Source organism: Populus trichocarpa, chromosome 2 (assembly GCF_000002775.5).
Source record: "Populus trichocarpa isolate Nisqually-1 chromosome 2, P.trichocarpa_v4.1, whole genome shotgun sequence".
NCBI lineage: Eukaryota > Viridiplantae > Streptophyta > Magnoliopsida > Malpighiales > Salicaceae > Populus > Populus trichocarpa.
This window is the reverse complement of record NC_037286.2, coordinates 13,423,002-13,443,195: the sequence shown is the minus strand read 5'-3', so window position 1 is coordinate 13,443,195 and position 20,194 is coordinate 13,423,002. Positions and strand designations below refer to the sequence as shown.

The window sequence follows — 20,194 nt, the reverse complement described above, 5'->3', positions numbered from 1 at the left end:
CGAGGATTTTAGGTGAAAATAGAAGAAAAGAAAAATCCTCCCCCTCTCTTTGCTTAATGGCCGGCCAACATTGGCCCCCGAGAGAAGCCGAAACACTTTTTTATCTCCATGTTAAACTTATTTACAGCATTACCCTTGTGTTTAGTTCAAATATTTTCTGTTTAAATTGAGTACCCTATCTCCGCTTGCTTTTAAATTATCGAATTTTTTTTTATTTCATGAATTTTTTTTCTTTTAATTATTTGTCACTGTACCATTTTATTTTTATATATTTTTTATTTATTTACTTATTTATTATTATTATTATTATTATTGAACCGATATTTATATCCTCATCTTATGTTTCGGGTGATATGTTAATAAAATAACTCAAGGTTTTTTCTTCAATATGTTTTTAAATTAATTTTATTTTAATTTTATATTTTAAAATTAAATTATTAATCCTTGAATTTTCTAAGTTTTTTCCGCTTTTCATTCCACGGATATCCCGATCTGGGGCTAGAAAATCTAGTTTTCTACTATAAGCAGTCGTGAAACGACATCGAATAATGATCGGCGGCATTGGTATTATCAGTTAAAGAATACTATATTTTTGATAAATCAAAATAATAATAGAAGCGAATTAATTTTCTGGTTGATGATTAACCAAGCAGCCAAGAACGGGAGAGGATTCCTTTTGTTTTTCTTGTGATTCTTAAAAATAATCACTACCTTCCATCCCTCTTTACATTCTTCTCTGCCGCAATCTAATAACCATAACCATCAAAAACATTTTTTTTATTATTATTAAATCAAATAAAAATATTTTTGTATTTAAAAAAAATTAATTTTTATTTTAAATTAATTCATTTTAGTATTTATAAATTATTGCTGTGCTATTATTAAAATAAATTTAAAAAAATAAAAAATATTATTTTTAATATATTAAAAAATAATTTAAAATACAATCACTGTGCTACCAAACTGGTTGTAAATCATAAAAGTACTTGATATAGAAACGAAAAGAAAAGACATTGAAAGAGACAGCGAGAGGGAAATGGCGAATTTGTATGTGACGGCGGTGCCAACGGCGGATCTGAACAGGAACACGGAGTGGTTCATGTATCCAGGGGTTTGGACCACTTACATATTAATATTGTTCTTTTTTTGGCTCATTGTTCTTGCTATCTTTGGTTGCTCTCCTGGCTTGGCCTGGACCATCGTCAATCTCTCTCACTTCGCTGTAAGTTTTCTTCCCTTTTTAAAAAAAAAAAAAAAATTTGATCGGGTAGGTTGGAATTTCTTGATTAGGGTTCGAAGAAAGAAAGCCTGCTGTTATTCTTATTTTAGGAGTTTCAAGGATTGCGTGCGTGTTTGGTTTTGGGGTTTAGTTTAGCTTGCTCAATTTATCAAATTTCTTTAGCTGCATCGTATCTTGATTAAGTGAAATTATTAGATTATGTTTATCATCAAATGACTAGCCTTAGAATTAGTGTTTTCGGTTTCAAATGCTAAAGTGGGCACCTTTGTTCTTCACTTGTTTGTTACAAGCAGATACCTGGGCGAACTTGGTCTCTCTGTTTCGTTCCTTACAATGAACAGAAGAGTTTCACTGCCATTACACTCATTGATTTGGTTGAAAGTTTGGAATGGATAACTTTGTATGAAGTTTTCGTGGAGTTGTTTTTTGAAGGATTTTGGTCTTAAAAGATGACCACAAGCTAACATCATGAAAGAATGCTAAAAACCTAAATAAATAAGTTGTCCAGGTAAATAGAGGATTGATCGGAGTGTCTCACTAAACTTGGAAGGATATGGTAGAATGGCTGTGGACTCTTCACAGACATTTTACCCTCCTCCTCCCTTGAACCTGCATCCACCCTGCGTACAAGTAGAATTTGGTTCTAGGTCCTTTAGTACGAGGAGTATGAATCAATTACAAAGTGACCTCAAGAAACTTCATCAGCTATGCTAACAAGACATGAGCATTAGGGTACGTGGAATAATCAGACATTCTTAAAACCTGTGAGGCTATATGTTTTGAACTGTTAGCCTTTTCTGGTTTTCTTCAAAGCTTAGTTACTAAATGATGTAGGAAACACACGTGTTAATTATGACATTAATAGGTTGTGGATATGCAATGGATTTACCACCTATGATGGGCTTTTTACCTTGGTGTAACCACAAGAGAACAGCTTCATTTTTTCCTTCAGAACCAGTTTCTCACGATGATTATATATTAAATGGGAAGCCTGCAAACAAGTAGTATAAGCTTTTGGATTATTTTTCTTGATTCCTTGCATTTCACATCAAGGTACAGGAGGAGATTATGATCTATTGAACTAAGTTTGTGAGCTCTGTCATGTGGGGATTAGATTGATTTGTAACTATGCTGATATTTTGATCCTCTGCACGCTATCTGTTGAATCCTTATCATATGACCCTGTTTAGTTGTTAGGTAACTTGTGTTAATATTTAATGCTGCCTCAGTTAGAAGGAAATTTTTGTATATCCTTTTTTTTTTGTGGAGTGTTACTATTTTCCCTCATTACGAACTGTTTGGTATAGGGTGTGTTCACTGCAGATTTGAAAATAAAAAAAATGTCATTGGGGTATGCGTGTATTGTTTGAATAGAAACAGTAGGTAAATAGTGTATAATTGAATTGAATGAATGCTTTTGTGGCTGTTAGCAATAGCAGAGTAGGAACTTTTTAACAAGTATCATTTTTCTTTTTCTTTGCATTACAAATGGCTTAACGTTGGCCTGTTTTCTACCACCTGTACAACTGTTGCATGAATCATCATTCACTATTATGACAAGTTCTATGTTCATTTCAGTGCTCTATCTGTCTTCATTTCCAGTCGCAGCTTAGTTGCTCCATTTTTTGTTGAACAATGAGTGATTAGAATGCTTCGCTCTTCAGATCACTTATCACTTTTTCCACTGGAAGAAAGGAACCCCATTTGCTGAAGACCAGGGGATCTATAATCGGCTGACCTGGTGGGAACAGATAGATAAAGGGAAGCAGCTTACACGCAACAGAAAGTTTCTAACTGTTGTACCTGTGGTGCTGTAAGTTTTCTGAAAGAAATTTTGTATTTATAAGTATGCATGTGTGCACGCATACTGACATGCTCCCTATTTCCTCACCTAAAAAAATTTGTTGGTTGATTGGTTCATAGCCAAATGCATGTTAAGCAAAATTTTCTTGCTTGCTTTATGCTCCTCGTCAATCTTGTTGTTTATAATATATGCACAGAATGATTGAATTATATATATATGTGTGTGTGTGGAACTCATTGTCATGAAGCTTGGAAACCTCTCTCATTTGTGTGTGGATGCAGTGTTCGTAGCTGTCCTTTTCTGGGCCTTCTGCTTCTTTTTTTTTGGATTACAGTGAATACTTTTGCCCCTGTTTTTCACTGTCCATGAGATGTAATTATGTTTTTGGGAAGACATGAGCAAATTAAAATCTCATTAATTACCTTTCCATGATAGACTATGCACTTTGAATCCTGTCAAAGCTTGAACTTTTTGATGCCTAATGTTGATAGCAATGGAGTACAATTTGAGTTAAGTTGGAAGCAATCACTGAATGCGAATAATCTAATATTGTAAGAATTCATTGTACTCTTTAGTGAGATGCCGGTCTTTCCTGGGTGACATACTTAAATTGATTTGGAGAAGCATGATGCATCTCACATGGGTTAGCATATTGGTTACTGGAGTTACGCAGCTTCCATGGGCCAATTAAAATCTGCTTGAATTGGTTGGCTCCTAGGTTCAGGCTAGATTTTTATAATTCTAGTTCCATAGAGCAATGCGATGTTTCTGTCTTCAAGTTGCCTAGATGATGGGAAAAATTCGAGTTGTGTGTGTCTAAACCAGAGCACCAGGTAGCTGTTTAACCTTTTCCATGCACATTAGCTGTGTTCTAGACAGTAGTGACTCAGCACTAAGTTTTCCCTTGACATGTATTTGTAATAGAACACACTTGCGTTGGCAAGCCCTTTGTGTTTCATTTCATGCATTGGTTGGCCATTCAAGCTACGCATTCTTTTACACTGATCTTAAATTTACTTTGATGCTGTTTTCCCATGCTTGAAATTGAGATTATACTTCCATTTGCTGTCTCTGGCAGGTACTTGATAGCCTCACACACCACTGACTATCAACATCCAATGCTCATTTTCAACACTCTTGCTGTGATGGTGCTTGTTGTTGCCAAGTTCCCGAATATGCACAAGGTTCGGATCTTTGGAATAAATGCAGACAAGTAAGTTGGGCATGTGTTAAAAGAGTGGTCGTTTTTCGTGTTTAAAAGCCTCCAATCCTTCTGCAGTTCTGCATAAAGGTTATCATATCTTTGTATAGAAGTCGGAACTTGAAGGATATTTGAATATGTGTAACGTTCTTGCACTGGCTACTGTTTACAACCTGTTCCTCAAGTGAAGGATAAAGGTATCGAGTTAGAAAAGGATGTCTGTCGAGCTAATCTCTGTACAGTTGAGAAATTTCGTGTATCTTTGGCGTATCACACAGCTGTTATCAGCGTATGGCGCACTTTCACAGCACTGTAACTTTGGTTAAATTAAATTAAATTACTTACTTTTAATTTTTAACCTGAATTATTATTATTATTATTATTATTATTATTATTATTATTATTTAACCCAAACTTAACGTTGTGCGTGTTTAGTATCCAAAAAAACTTTGTGCAAAATGAAACTGAATCTCCAGTCACTGCCATTTCAATTTCGTAACTTTTTTCTCACAGGAAGACTAAAAAAAAGTTGTCTGAAAGTTTCAAATTCATACCCACAACGGAGAGTGGTCAACGAAACTAGTTAAAAAAACTAAATCTTTTGGGTTTTTCGCTATAGCTATAGCTATGTGCATACTTAAACATTTCATTATTGAGTTTAATAGTGGATTATTTTTTTTGTTTTGGTTACTGAACTTTTGTTTATTCGATTGCATCCTTACATTTCTGTTTGTGGTGTTTTGGGGTTGATTGTTTTTTCTCTTTGAATGTTCTTGAGGTATGGTTTGAATTTGTAGTATAAAGAAGATTAAGAGAAAAAAAAGACCTGTGAACTAGAAAAAATAAAGACCTGTGAACTAGAAAAAATAACGACGTTTATTTCAAATGTGTGAAAAGGTATGTTCACTCTAAGTATTATTTATTAACTCTAATTTTTTGACCGTTTAGTTTTAGGATTTTAAATTTTAATTCAAAATTTTATTTTATTCACGTTTCAATTCTCAAGTTTAAAAAATAAAGAAGGAAAGAGAATAGTCGGTTGATTACATTTTGGTAACAAAAATAAATAAATCTTGATGTGTCAATGAGTTATTTAATGAGAGAAATGTCGTTGAGATGTTTTTCATTGTTTATATGGTCGGAAAAAGTACGTCAAAACATTTATTTTTTTAATTAATTTAGGTTATTTTTGTGTTTTTTTTCTACAAATTAAAGGATGGTTTAAGGTTAGAAATTGGTTTCTTAAGCTTTCTATGGTGTTTCTTAACTGTTTTCATGTGAAAAAAGGGGTAAAAATAGGTTTGTTGGGTCAAAGAAGTCGGAACTTAACTTTTCGACTACGTTAAGTGGCAGGAACATGCACTGGCAAACAATGCATCATTTGCTTTACTTGCAGACCATGCAGGCTTGATTTGCAAGCCCGCGCGCGCCTCATCTTTTTTTTTTTGGCCACTCATGCTGGCCCTCCAAGTTACAGGCGATTAAGCATTTTTTAAACAACCTTTTTATTTTTTTCTTAATTTTTAACGAAGTAATTGAAATTATATTTAGGATGTTATTTCATTAAATACTATTTAATTCTAATTGTTTTTTTTTTCTTCAAATAAGGTTATAGCATTTGTTTTTCACTTTTTTTGTCGTCATTCATGATTATTCTTTTTCCTTAAAGTTAGTCAAAACTCAATATAATAAAAAAAATTATATTTCGGATTTTATTCCATTAAATACTATTAAAATTTATTTTTTTCAGATGAGATTATAATAATTTTTTTATAATAATATTAGCAATTATTTTATTGATTATTATATATGAACCTACCATACATGTTTTTTTAAGTTTGTGATCATGAATACTAAATGAAATGAAGTTTATATATTTTTATTATAAATTCTTAAAATAATTTTGTCAAATTAATCATTTTTTTTCCTTTGATTATATACAAAATAGTAAGACACATTTTTTTTTATTAAAATTGTTTTTAATATCATTCCAAGTTTTTTTATTTAAAAAATGATGTTTATAATCAAAAAAATATTTTCATTAAAAAAATACATATATTTTTATTTTATTTTATTAAATCCATGTATCAACTTTTCAATTCACAATAAATGTGTTATCAACACCTAGGAGGTTGGCTAATTACTACTTTGAGTGCTTATATTTTGATTTTTGGCATGTAGTTTAAATGTTTACAAACTTGTTATAAGAAGCTCTAAAACTCTTGGTGCTTTCACTTTCACTGTAGTAATCAATAATGATTTTCTTATAATTTAGTTCTCGATGTTTATCTCTTCAATTGCATCTTTATCTCTTCAATTGTATCCTTTTTATGCTCAAATCATGACTAATTTATCAAGAATTGTTAACGAGGGAAAAAATTGAAAAAAAACAAAACAGGATTAAAGTGTAAAACAAGAAGAAAAAGGTGGCATTTTAAAAAATAGGGGGAAAACTCACTTTAGTCCATTTTTTAAATTATAAATTTTTGGTCACTTATTATTTCAAATTTTCAATTGCAATACATAATTTTGTTTTTCTTATTTTTCAATCTATGGCTTGAGAGAGGAAAGAGAAAATCACTAGACTCTAGTTGTAAAGAGTTTCGATTGACATCAATTTAGTTCATGAAAAAGGTCAATATTATTATCAATGAGTTCTATTTGTGTTGGAAAAAAAATTATCTGACCAACGATGAAGTGAGTCTAATAGACGCGTTAATATTTTTTTTCATTTATTGGCACAAATATTTCTTGATTTATTTAATTAAATGAATGTATAATCTTTTCAATTTATGATTAGGATTTGTTTTTTTTTTTGGTCAAAAAACACGTTGGAAAAGCCTTCATATTCATTATTGTTTTTTGCATAAAAAAGTTATTCAACTTGTGGGGAAACACTAGTCAAATAGCTAGTTGCTAACTATATTATGTTAATAAGGTAGATTTTTGTCCTACAACAATAAAGATGAAGACAATGGAAATAGAAACGTGCTCATTTGAAAATATAGAAACATAAAAATAAATGTCTCTAGACAATATTGGAGTAAATTTCTATATTTTCAAAACATGAGATAATATCTATTATTTTCTATTCCTAATATATCCTTATTAAAAAATATTAATACTAAAATTATTGAACTAAGACATGTAAGGATAAATGTAGTTACTATCATAGTTTAAAAATTCAACTGAGAGCAAGACTCGAGTCATGAGTTGAGAGAGTCAATCTAGGTTAATCTGAGTCAACTCAAGTTGACTCACATTTTTATATATATATATATATATATATATGATAATAAAAAAAAACATTGTTTTAACACAAAATGTTTTTTTTTTAAGTCAATTGGTTTTTTACCTGGGTTTACCACAGGTCAACCGGATCGTGAGTTAACCCAGGTTTTTTTTATCATATCATGCTGGATTAAATCTTTTTTTTTCTCAAACCCGAATCGGTGGAGGCCTTGGGGTTGATGCTCGTCTTGGTTTTATATCTAAAGTTATTATATAATTATTAATTTTAACATTTGATATAAATTAAAGTTAAAAAAATTAAATATATAAGTTTAAAGTAATTAAAAATAAAATAATTTTTTATATATATATTTTTATGTTTTATTTACTATCAATTAAACAAGATATAAAACAAATTACTATATCTTCAACACCACGAACAAATACATTTTTGTCATCATCTTGTATAATGTCTTGTATCGTTTAACCTCACCGTTTCTCTATATCATATATTTGAGGAAAGTAAACAAATGTTACCTCAGTGAACTCTTATGGTAAGTCAGGTTTCTACATGCAGATTAGATCATTGAAACAAATGAGAGTGCTGTTGGCCATTATCTGTCCGCATCCTATGGTGCAGCTAGGAAAGTGCTTAGTTTGGTGGTTCCTTGAGCTTTCTATTCGGTATATGTGATGTGGGGCTTGGTTTCCAGACCTTTCACTCCCACATGCATCCTCTCCAAAGTATATGATAATTAGATGAGAAAGCTGGCTGCCTAACTTTGTGGTCGCTTTAGCAGTCGCGGGGAATCTTTAAATATGTAAATTGAGGGCGACTGGAAACAAAGCTAGATTGGCCCCTCTAAATTTCTTGGGTTTCTTTTTCCATGAATCAATTCATAAGCCAATATACTGTAAAATTGGCGTCAATCGTTTTCCCTTAGCTGGAACTACCCAGCCCAGGTCCTCTAGCAACCGATTTCCATTCCTTTTCACAGCCCAAACGACGACAAATTAAATCGTTTTCAAAACGTAGCTGAGGGACCAACAGAAGTGGTTGACGGGGACATAAGGCAGTTCGATGGCTTTCGCAAGTCACAACTGTGCTGTGCAGGTAAGAGCTCTTGTTACGTGATCCATTAATTGTAGACGCTACTGGCTGCTTATAGTGGTAGCATACAGTAAGGTTGAAGTGGATGGCAAAGACGTTAGGGAGACATGTTTCTTTCCTGAGCCTCCAAAATTTATGTAGGAGAGGCTATGGAATGGAAGGATTTCTGTTGTATTGGTGATTATAAAGAGACTGGAAATTAGGTTAGTTTGTCTCTCTCTGTGCTTTACGGCCTTCGGCCCTTTTTTGTTACCTTAGAAAGAAAAGAAAAAAAAAAGCGGATCTCAGCTTTTCTGCAAGGCCTAAAAAAGCTAGAACCCTCGTGATGATTTTGGCGTTTGCCGAGCCCTGCATCATTTCAGGGGTCTAGTTCGACACCACTGTAGTGTATTGCATTTACAAAAAAGAAAACGAGATATAAAAACGTCATGGGTTTCCACATGTTGCAGCTGGTGTGCGTCCCAATATATACTATTCGTTGACGCAGGAGATTCCTTTCATGGGGGGAAAGACAAGAGGAAGCGAACTGCAAATTTAGTACTAACGGTGGATTGATTTTTTATTCAAGTATCCAACCTGCAATTCATCTATTTGAGTTGAGTTGCTTGTTTTTATTTTATTTTTTTTCTCATCTGTCTTCGTATCAAGAACCTGTTTGGCAACATGTTGCACTACAGGTGAAACATGTGTTTCAGATATATATAAAAAAAAAAACATAAAAGAATAAAAATATTTTTTTATGCAAAATACAGGTTAATTACGTATATAGCAGGTGTACTACGTACAGAGCCTAAGTTACATAGCAAACAAATGTGGATTCATATTGAAAAATGTGAAAATGAATATAATCAAGAAAATAATAGATTAATATCTTAACTACATTTAACCTTTTTACAGAAAAGGTTAATTGAATGTATCATCATCAAGAAGAAGAAGCCAGGTCGTCTTCCCTAATCTCATTTTATTATCATTTGTGTATATTAATTAAATCTCATATTTTTGGATGAACATAATTATCTTCTTTTCTAGGGCTTTAGAGGGTTTTTTTATTATTATTCTAGTGCTTCCACATAGTATAGTATTTTATTTTTTTATTTGATATTTTTATTTTATTAGAATTCTTAACTATTTTGAGACAATTATTGGGTTTTTAAAATGATTTTGGTGCCACCACATATTATGACATGTAATTTTTAATTCTTATTATGTATTTTGTGGTCTTTTTTAATTTCTCTAATTTATATATAGGATTAATTTCTATTGAAATCTTTAAGAATTATAATACATCATGATGGGTAATCGGATAGTTGTTTTAACACATCTCAACATCATGGATGAACATTTTAGCACCACCAACATGAATTAAACACCATTGCCGTGGTTGTGAATTTCAATCGGTGTTGATTTGGCTTTTAAAGGGGTACTAAAATGGTCTTTTATATCCAATGTAAATTCTTATTTTACCAACATTTTATTTTGTTTTCAATTTTTTTTTACAATGTTAATTAAATATTCATTTTCTCATATATTGTTTTCAATCTCAACTCCCATGTCATCACTTTTCTAACGTCAGGCATGAAGAATACTGCATTGAAAAATAAAAGTCGAGGTACTCAAATAAATAATATTGAATTTGAGATACTCAAATAAAAATTAAATAAAAGATTGGGTACTAAATAATTCGTTCTCTTTTTCCAATTCATGTCCATATTTTTGGCATGGAAAGAGATAATGGCCAATGTCACCAATGTATTCGTGGAACTAACTAACCATGGGTATAACATTAGGAAAATTAAAGTGAGGAACTTGAATAGGTTGATTGGAGGTTGGGTACTTAAAATAGAACATTAATCAAAGATAGTATACCAAATTTGCATTTTTGTCAAAGTAGATTGATGTGTAATAGAATTAGGGTGCATGGTTTCTGTTTTTTGAATGTGTTTATGTCATCAATGAAGCAAGAGTACCAAAGAGAGCGATAATGACCGATAGAAAGAAATATGGTGGAACAAATTTCACTATTAGAAAATTAGAAAATATTTGATGTGTTTACCGATGAAAATGACAAAGAAAATATTAAAAAAAACTAAAATATAAATAGAAAATATTTGTTGTTGTTTACCGATGAAAATGACAAAAAAAAATTAAATTGATAATTTTCAATTAAAACAATAATAGAACAAAAAAATAAAAAAATATATCATCAACATTGCTTACGTATCTAAGTATATGATATAATTACCAATGAAAATTTCATTGATGATTTTAAAATTCGACAATTTCTCTCTTCTTCCTATTTATTCTTTATTTTATCTTAGGGATCTTTATTTTTTGATAACCCCTCATTGTAAATTTGGTGCTGACAAAACCTTTCATCTTCCCATCTCTGGTTTGATTTCTTGTTCAATAACCTTAAGTTTGATTTTAGTAATATTAGTTTATGTAAGTGTTAATTTTACGGGATTTTAGTTTCTAAAAAAAATTATACCTTATTCTTTATTTCTTAACAATCATGAATTTGGGTTTGGTCATACTGTTTAATTCATGCATCATGTTATTATATTGAGTTGAATTCAGTGGGGGTCAAAGGTTACTTGACCCCCTCTATAGGACTCCATGAGCGAGACCCAACTACCTCCCATGTCTTTTTCTAATTTGTGCAGAATTTTTGTCTTTTATGATGGGGGAGCAGAGCATATAAAGGAGATAAATATCCATTATTAGTTTTTTAAAGGATGATAGTTCTTCTCATTGACAAAGGATGGAACATTTTAGGAATTTAGGGCTACTGTTTTTTTCAAGAAGAATATCAACATGGTTTATGGTTCCAGAAGAAATGCTTGGTTTTGTTAATTAGTCTTGCCGACAAAACTTTATAGTAATAAGCTAATGTTGGGTCATCTTATATAGATTATAATTTGTGTTAAAGCAAGAATTTGCATGATTTCTCTATGATTTATAATTTGGTTTATCTTTGAATTGTGTTCATTGTTTTCTTTTAGGTACCATGTATACAAGAAAAAACAAGTCCAAGTCCAACAAAAACATTACCGCTTCATCAAGTAATAGTGTCGGTGATTGTGTCGTAAATCTTGGTGATGATAATGAAGAGATCTAATATAAAAGTTACAAACCAAGGCTCAACCATTAAGAACAATAGAGCATGCATCCTTTTTTGATAGAACCCATTTCAAGCAAAAATATAGCAGAATGAAAGGGCAACTTGTTTATATAATTAATGTTTTGTGTTATTATATTATTTATTTGTTTTGAGTTATTTTAAGTTTTATAATAACACGAAAATGACTTGCTTAAATTGATTTTCAGATGTACCAATATTAAAGTTACTCATTCCATAACATCTACAATGAAGTTGTCATTTAAAGAACCATTGTTTTAATGGAGTTAACTTCATCACCATCCTGAATGAATGTATATGATAGATACTTGGTGAAGAAAGTTTAAGGTTGGATAAATAATCTCTAATTCGAGTTATTAGTCTTTTAAAATTTTGAAAACTAATTAATGTATGAAATCAATTAAGAAAATGTTTTGATAGGACGGGAGCAACGAGGCTCTTCTCAGGAGAGTGAGAAATTCACAATGCAACTAAGTAAATTTAAATCAATTAATGTGATTTTTGGTACAATGCCAACAAACAAGCAATTAGAAAGGCTGGCTCAAATGACATAGATAAATGCAAAAGCTATAAACCAAGGCGTTGTCACAAAGAGTAATTGGGAAATGTATCAAAAATTTATGGCTTCATAAAGTTTTACAAACACTCACGATCCTGTACATAAAATAAAAATAAAAAACACATGGTTTGATGAGTAAGCACACCGAATAAGTGATTCTGTTTATCAACTATGTAAAGCTCTTAGTAACAGCTTGTTGTTAAATGCTTTTTTTTTTCCTTTAAAGTTCTAATTATGTATTTATTTGTGATACTTTTAAAAACTATTTAATTTGCAAGAAAAACAACTTGGGTGAGAATAGACTATAATGAAGTTATATGAGGAAACTTATATAAAGAAGGGGGATGTCGATATAAGAGCGGAAGTAGTGTTCATTGTAAGTTTTTTTTATATAATTAGTATTGGTTTAATATTATTTATTTGCATCATTAATCTAAAATATCCTTACCTAATTTAGGAATTTGGCTTTTTTTTTTTTTGTTTTGTAGAAGACATATAACACTAGCATGGTTCTGAAATTTAGCAAAGATACTTCCACTCATTCTCCTTATGATCCTCAAGTGTGGTTGGAGGCTGCTGCAAGTGATGAACCCTATAAGAATTAAATTTATGGTTTGCCTATAATATCAGCCCGAGAACTGAGGACGAACAACACTATTTTAACTGTAATCACACCACATTCCAACCCAAGTTATATATTGGATGACTTTGATGAGACTGTTCATAAAAGGGCTGAGGAACAACTGTCTACTAAGATGTTGAATATGAGAGCAAAAATGAGAGCTAAACTCCAACGAGAAAATAGAATTTATTAGGCTCGAATAAATGTAGTTATGGGTATGCATTTTCCCTCTTTGTCCTAGATCCTATGGTTCATGATCTTTTTCTTCTTTTTCATCTTCACCTTTTAAAGAATTTGAATGTTGTTTATATCTATATTTGTTTAAAAATATTTGTGTATGAATGAAATTTTGTTTATCTCATTGTTTTGCTCTGTTTAAATGAATTATGAAATTTATATATGTAATTTTTTGAAAATGTGTTTTTGTTATGATTGTGGTATATTATAAACTATCTAATTGTTGTAGTTGGAGATCATAAGAAAATAAAATTATCAAAAACGCTGATGGAATTGTATTGGTGTTTTTGTTGGTATTTCCATATAAAATTTCATATGCATTCTGAAATTTTTTATAAACTTTACATAATGGATAGCAATTTACTGACAGAATAATAGATAAAAAAAAATATTAGGAATATAAACGGTGATGAAATTGCCGACAACATATTCTATCAGTAATTTTGTTGAAATTGAAAAATGAGGATTGAATGGCCGATAGAATTGAAAGCCCGATGAGATACTTTTCGACAATGGTGTTCCGTTATCGATTCCTTCAACATTTCTCAATGCTGACAAAATTTTCACTATACAAGGATGAAATACTCTGTCATATTTTTAAATTTTGTGGTAGTGATTACTTAGGATAATCCTATTTATGGTCCTAGTACTAAGCAGTCAGTACTCTAATCAATGGAGGAGTATGATTAGGCACTTCGATAAAAGAGAGGCGTCTAGCTAGCACCTAGCTAGAATGGGGTCTGTGATCGGGAAGAAACAGACCGGTAACACTTTATTTCCTCCAAAATGACATTCAAGTGATATGCACAGCAGCATAAAAAAAGAGAAAAATGGAGAAGAAACTTGGATGGATGGATTCACTAGCTAGGTGGAGGGGATTATTTCTTAGCACGCTTGCCCAGAGGAATGTTTTGGGGGTCCCTCTCAAGACCAAATTGAGAGGTGAGCTTGTTATATTTTCCAAGTCTGTGAATATTAAAACAACAAATAACATGCAGTAATGATCGTTTAATGGATTTGGGGCCAGCCGCTATATCGAGTGGGTGACTGAAAATTATATTAGGTAAGCTTTTAGTTGGGGCAGGTAAATTAATTTGTTTCAAAGTACAATTTGTTTAGATGCCATGTTTAATTTATTACGATTGCACTTTCAAAAGAGATTTAGACAGTAAGAAGCTAATCCTAAAGGTGGGACATGTCAAGTAGTTCTTCTTTGGCTTCTGTGTTAGCTAGCTTGTTCCATGAAGTGCATTTCATGGTTGGAAGAATCCCGTCGACTCCAATGGATAACAAGTCAGACCTGACATACAAGAAGACTGGTTTTGACATAGAAAGAGATGGGAAAAAGTTGGAGACAGTTGGGGTCACACAGAAGCACTAACCAGCCTAGCTCGCAACCAAGTTGATATGTAACTGATAGAATTTTTTTTTTCCTTGAAACTTCTTCCAAATCTCAGTCTCATTGCATACATTGAAAGCTTAACCGAACCAACTCTGGACACTCAATACAATAATATACTGCAGGTGCAAATCCTGATAGAAGACTTTATGAATACAAGTCTTACTGCCATGAGAAAACCCAGACTCATATTCAAATCTTCTTCTATCTTGAAAACATTATACGAGTAAGAACCCTTTTTGAAGCCAAAAACCAAATGAGCTTCAAAATTTTTACACTGCTCAAAAGAGTGAAGAGCAGAATACAAAGCAAAGCAAAAAGAGAAACCATATGTGTCCTATATATGTTAGTCATGAACAGCTTTCAACATGTGACCCAATACCATGTGAAAAGGAGTGAAAAGAAAGAATGATATAGTTGTTTCTTGGGCTCCTTGTCTCTTTCTTCTCTCTTTTACCATGATCCTCCACCAAACATTCCGTTCCAGTATCCAGTACTTGAAGTCCCTTGTCCCTTGTTTTGATCAACTTCATTTGTGCTTGAAAGCTGTTTCAGTTCACCAAAAGGAAATAAAAGCCTTCCATTATGTTCTTGAACTCCATATCTACTTCCAAGCCCATCAAGAGAAAAACTCAGAGTTGGTTTCAATTCTTGCAAAGGGAATCCACCCGAAGAATAAAGTGTATTTGAATCTGGCATCGGTGTTGGGATAAAAGAATTCAAACCCCTAGAAGCAATTCCACTCCTTAGTAGCTCCAGAGCTGAAATAGGAGATGAAGTATAGGGAGAAGAATAAGAGTTATGTTGATTGTAGTTGTTATTTTCAGTTTTGGCCACTTCAGTATAATGAGATATACCTTGACTATCCTGCATAGCTGGGAATGCCAGATTAAGGTCTTGACCTTCATGGGCACTCTTAGGATTCTGAGAAGAGAAGTGTGAGAGGTTTGGTGGGTTGAGATCGGGGAGCTTCGACGGAGCTGCAGATGCTGCTACTGATGATGATGTAGATCTCTTGTTCTTTCTTGAACCTCCTCCAACAGGAACGTTTCTAAGAGATCCTCCTTCAGTCCAGTACCTTCTGCAAGTCTTGCAAAAATATCTTGGTTGTGTGAGACTGTAGTTGTTATAGTAACAAAACTTGGTATTGGTTGAGTTACATCTTGGACAGTTCAACTGCTCTTGAGGCCTTGCTTTTCTCTCTAACACAGGCCTTCCGCATGTATTTGATGTCATCTCTTCCATGGGTCTTGCCAGTTTAATATCCTGCAAACCCTAGAGTACTGAGATGATGAAGGAGATCCATAGCGATATTGAACGAAGTAATCAAACCATGCAATCTTGAAACCTTATTAAGAGATGGCTGATGGGATAACAATTAGTAGATCAAACATAATAAAAACGCATAAGGTTTCTTTGTCTGAAGAATTACATGAAAGAGGAAATTAATTAACTCCATGAAGGAAAAGCAGAAACGAAATTAAAGAGGGAAAAAAAAAACCCTAAAAGAACAAATGATAATAGCAAATCATGCCTTTTCCCTTTCCTTTATAAGTTATCACATGAGCAAAAAAGTGAAGAAAGAAAAAGTTGAATGCTTTCATGCATGGTTCAAAGAAGAAATTAAACTTTACCTTTCCATAAAGAAAATTCAAATAGAAGGGACCTGCACTGTGCATGAAGATGATCTCAAGGACAAACAAAAAGAGAAAACAGACAAACAACAAATAATATTCGATCTCTCAAAACAAACTACTGGAACATGGTCGATCATATATAACCTTAAAATCCCTAAACCAGAGAAACTCATAATTGTACAAAGAAGATTTTATATAATACTTGGCAAAACAAATATATATCTACCCACCCGTGGCCATGAAGCAGCATCCATAAATTCAGAAGAAAAGGGGAAAGAAAAGCAACTGATGACTTCAGAGAGAGAGGGGGGGAAAGGGAAAGAAGGATCGTGTTCACCTCCTTTGTCTGCAGCTGTTCTTAGTGCAAGAAAGAATGTTTTAGATTGTTTGTATGCTGGCTTTATGTGCGAGTTCACTTTATGAAGATGGAAAGAGGGTGAAAAAAAACACAAAGCAAGAGAGAGGGGCGTTAATTTGTTTTGACTACACCACACGCATAACAGGAAGGGGAAGGGAGTAGTATTAATCGCATTTTTTTAGTTGGCAGCGCTGGTTCAATCTTATGTGAGAATTCTTTGTCAGATCTTCGTTCAACAGTGGATTGTCCATTTGTTTATTCATCGTGGGTGGAATTATGAGTGTATGTACTGTGGGTGGGTTCCAACTTTTTGACCTTATAATGTACAAGTCCTTTGATTCTTCTTCAATCTCTTGTTACCCTCCCCTGTTGTTTTCCTTTTAGTGCATGTTTTCTTTTGGACCACTCATGAACAAAGGTTGGGTTCTGTTTGGTTTATCAAAAAGATAGGATTGTCGATTACTTTAACATCCTCTCCTGCATTTTGTCAAAAGATCCTTTCTCACAGATTGGCAACTTTTTCATGCTTTCGGAGGCAACTTCCTATTCACCCTATATATATATATATATATATTCTTTGCTTGCAGATTAATTAAGCTAAGCTCACACCAGTCCATCTGGTATACGTTGCGAACTTATTTTCTAAATTGTCATTTTTATTTATTTATTTTCAACCTCCATAAAGCAATATAATGAACCAGCCTTGGTTTTGGCACAATTCGCATCCATTGATCAGAACTCAATCTTCATTCACATTAAGCTCCTTTTAAATAGGTATAATAACGGCACAGCAGTCCCAGTATTAATGCTGATTAATCTTGTTGCAAGCGCTTAAGCTCAATCCTTTCAGAAACAGAACCCATTAAAATCAGATTGGATTCAAGCCTGTTTTGAACAGAATGTGGAGGTTCGTCATGTGGTCTCAATTTGAAAATTGACAGTACAATTTCTGAGAGAAGATATTTTAAGACGGCTCAGGTATTACGCGTCGCGGAGTCAAAATCTTCAAACCTTGTACTAAATTAAGGATCTATTGTTTACTTACCAGCTTCGCCTGTATTTCTTTGTTAGTGTAATAAATTAGTTTATATTAAGGGGCCGGATTGTAAGGAAAGCTCTTCATTCAGAAATGAAAATGGAAGGTTCATGGAGAGAGAGGGGAGCCGACAAAAGCAAGATGGTGGGGGCCCAAATAATGCGCGGTAGAATGGAAGGGAAATTCCTTTGTTGGATGTCTTTATAGGGATGCTGACAGCTATGGCTTCGAATTCTTCGAAATAGCCAAGGAACCGAATCTTACTCGTAGTTTCAGTTGGATTATTGATTGCTTGTTCTCCTACGCTGCTGCCTTCTCCGATTTAAGAAGCTGCGTGCATAGCCTGATTGATATCACCATACCATGATATTAATATATTTTCCACCAAACACAAAATGGTGGCGAAAGATGCTTAATGTTACCATAAAATGCGTTGATCAATGAACATCATCATCATCATATCTAAGATTTGGCAAAATTACATGCAGTGTGAGACCTCTCCAAATTTTGCGAACATCGATCTTATGCTTGTTCGATCATCTGTTGGGCTGGAGTTCGTGGGCTATGGACCCATAACGCACTTGTGGCCCACTGTAGATGGCACGGCGGAGCCTAATTTCAAGCTAATTTTGGAATCCCTGATCGTGTCTGGAGGTTGAGTTTAGAAGCTCTTATTATAGATAAAAAAACTGATTGCAGGAACGGTAGGTTTTTTCCCCCCCCCTCAGGTGTTGCACGGGAGAGAGAAATGTAGAAAAAACTAATTGCCATAGAAGAATTACTGTACATCCTACTATGAACAGGAACAATAGTTATTTTTCATCGGTGTTGCTCACAAATTAATGGAGAGAAAGAAAAGGGAGATAACGAAAAAATGGCAGCCGGAGCCAAGTCATTGACTCACTGATAACACGCGCTGTACTAGGAGAGAAAACTCGTTATAATAATTCTAAAATCATCCAAGAAAACCTTGAATAGAACTCGGTGAAGCCCCATGCGGTTCGGCTATCTCATATGCTGGCATATGCAATGATAAATTCTTTGATAATTTCTTTATTATAGTCCATGATTCTTAGATAATTCTTCAAATTAGTTCTAAAAATCTATCTCATACGAGTCCAACAAAGGCCCAATTAGGTTGAAAAAAAGGAAAAGTAAATGGTACCGCGTTACTTCATTTTTCATTTAACAAGTTAACTAAGATTCATCTAATATCTCATCGTTTTTTCATTTTAATCCCTAATTTTTTTGTTTATTATTATTCTTTGGTGTTTCATCTGATCATGTTAGCCAAGGTTTGAAACAACAGCACTAGATTTAATTAGGGACCTAAAATAGGTTTTCGAACGGACAACCAGGCGCGTTTGCCGTGACCCCTAAAACTTCCGGCAACACATGTATAATAAATATATATATTGAACTTCAAGGCTGGTCTCAATGTCTCTGTTAAACAGGAAAAAGACTCCTTAGTTTTGGACAAAAACGTCTCATCGCGTATTAATCCTACTTAATTAGGTGTTCCAAGGTCTATAATACTCTCATGCAAAACCATTCAGCTCATGCCACCTTGCATCCAATTTAAGTCAAATTTAACGTTTATGTGCGTTGAAATTGCTTTACTTTTCACTTTCAGTAGTGTCCTTTGTTTTCAATAGATTTTGGGACGTAGTGATGAGCGAAAGTTCTTCACGTGTTCCTTCTTAATCCCGATTATTTTGAAAAGAAGTATATATTTTCTTTGACAGTTTATTAAAGCACAATTTAACATCATCATTTTACATGAATAAAAGGGAGAATCCAGAGGGGTAATTAATGCTATATATATAAATCTCAAAACGACGGCACTACATCAATGAAGCATAAATCATATGATGGTCAACATCTCTCTCTTCTTTTTTTCAAAAATGAAATGATTGCTACAGCGGAACTTGTTATGAACAAGAATGACCGAAGCAAGTCATGTGCTAGATCTCATTCTTGCTTCGCTTTAACAGGAACCAAATCATGAAAATCCGATTCTAGCCCATCACAAATTGACTTGACGCAAGGCACACGAAGGAGTTCTTATTCGACGACAAAAGACCAAGACCTCTTCTGATAACGGGAAAAACATGGAGCTGGTGGATTACTCGTCAATTTCCTCCCGCTTAGTACAAGCAAGCCTGCATCTTGTTCGTCTTCTGTTGCATTCACACCCGCAGACTTACCAATAAAGGACAAAAATGATGAGGTGATCGGGTAGAAAGTGCTGTAGGGTTCATCGGTCTCGGAATCCGGCCCGGTTCTCATTAGGCAGGCCTGGGTGGAGATTCCAGCCCACTAAATCAAATGCTAACTTCACATGTTTATGGGCCAGCATTTGATGTATATCCCCAGTTCATGTCAGAGGCCCAACGAACGAAAGGTTGCTTCCTCTTGCAAGGCCCGAAAATAGCCCAATAAAAAAACCTCCTTTTCTAAGAGCTGGATCGAATTGAAACCTATGCTAGGAGGATACAGTAGACAAGGGCTGATGGTCCAGAGAACTACCGCTCTCTGTCTATATAATAATGGGAAAGAGAGAAGAGTTTATGGGATTAACATTTAACTTTCTTGCATATTATTTATTTATTATATTTAA

The 20,194-nt window shown here is 33.3% G+C and overlaps 3 protein-coding genes across 11 annotated transcripts in view; 2 read left to right on the top strand and 1 right to left on the bottom strand.

Moving 5' to 3' along the window:
• Positions 1 to 20,194, top strand: part of LOC7457409 (pyridoxine/pyridoxamine 5'-phosphate oxidase 2) — an 82,590-nt gene that overhangs the window by 25,577 nt on the left and 36,819 nt on the right. The window lies entirely within an intron of this gene.
• LOC7457410 (uncharacterized) lies at positions 973 to 4,603 on the top strand. The gene is made up of 3 exons (XM_002302612.4): positions 973 to 1,222; positions 2,905 to 3,053; positions 4,123 to 4,603. Exons 1-3 carry the CDS (start codon positions 1,037 to 1,039, stop codon positions 4,259 to 4,261), a joined length of 474 nt encoding a protein of 157 aa, XP_002302648.1. The 5' UTR covers positions 973 to 1,036; the 3' UTR covers positions 4,262 to 4,603.
• Positions 14,547 to 16,802, bottom strand: LOC7497268 (dof zinc finger protein DOF3.7). Of its 9 annotated transcripts, none has more exons than XM_024596073.2 (3): positions 16,178 to 16,781; positions 15,401 to 15,818; positions 14,547 to 15,304 (listed from the first exon to the last, which is right to left on the bottom strand). In XM_024596073.2, exons 1-3 carry the CDS (start codon positions 16,220 to 16,222, stop codon positions 14,997 to 14,999), a joined length of 771 nt encoding a protein of 256 aa, XP_024451841.1. In that variant the 5' UTR covers positions 16,223 to 16,781; the 3' UTR covers positions 14,547 to 14,996. The 9 variants fall into 9 exon arrangements, with proteins under 9 accessions (XP_024451841.1, XP_052306510.1, XP_024451834.1 ...); XM_052450550.1 differs by having other exon boundaries at positions 15,401 to 15,809; positions 16,411 to 16,776; XM_024596066.2 differs by having other exon boundaries at positions 14,547 to 15,818; positions 16,178 to 16,802.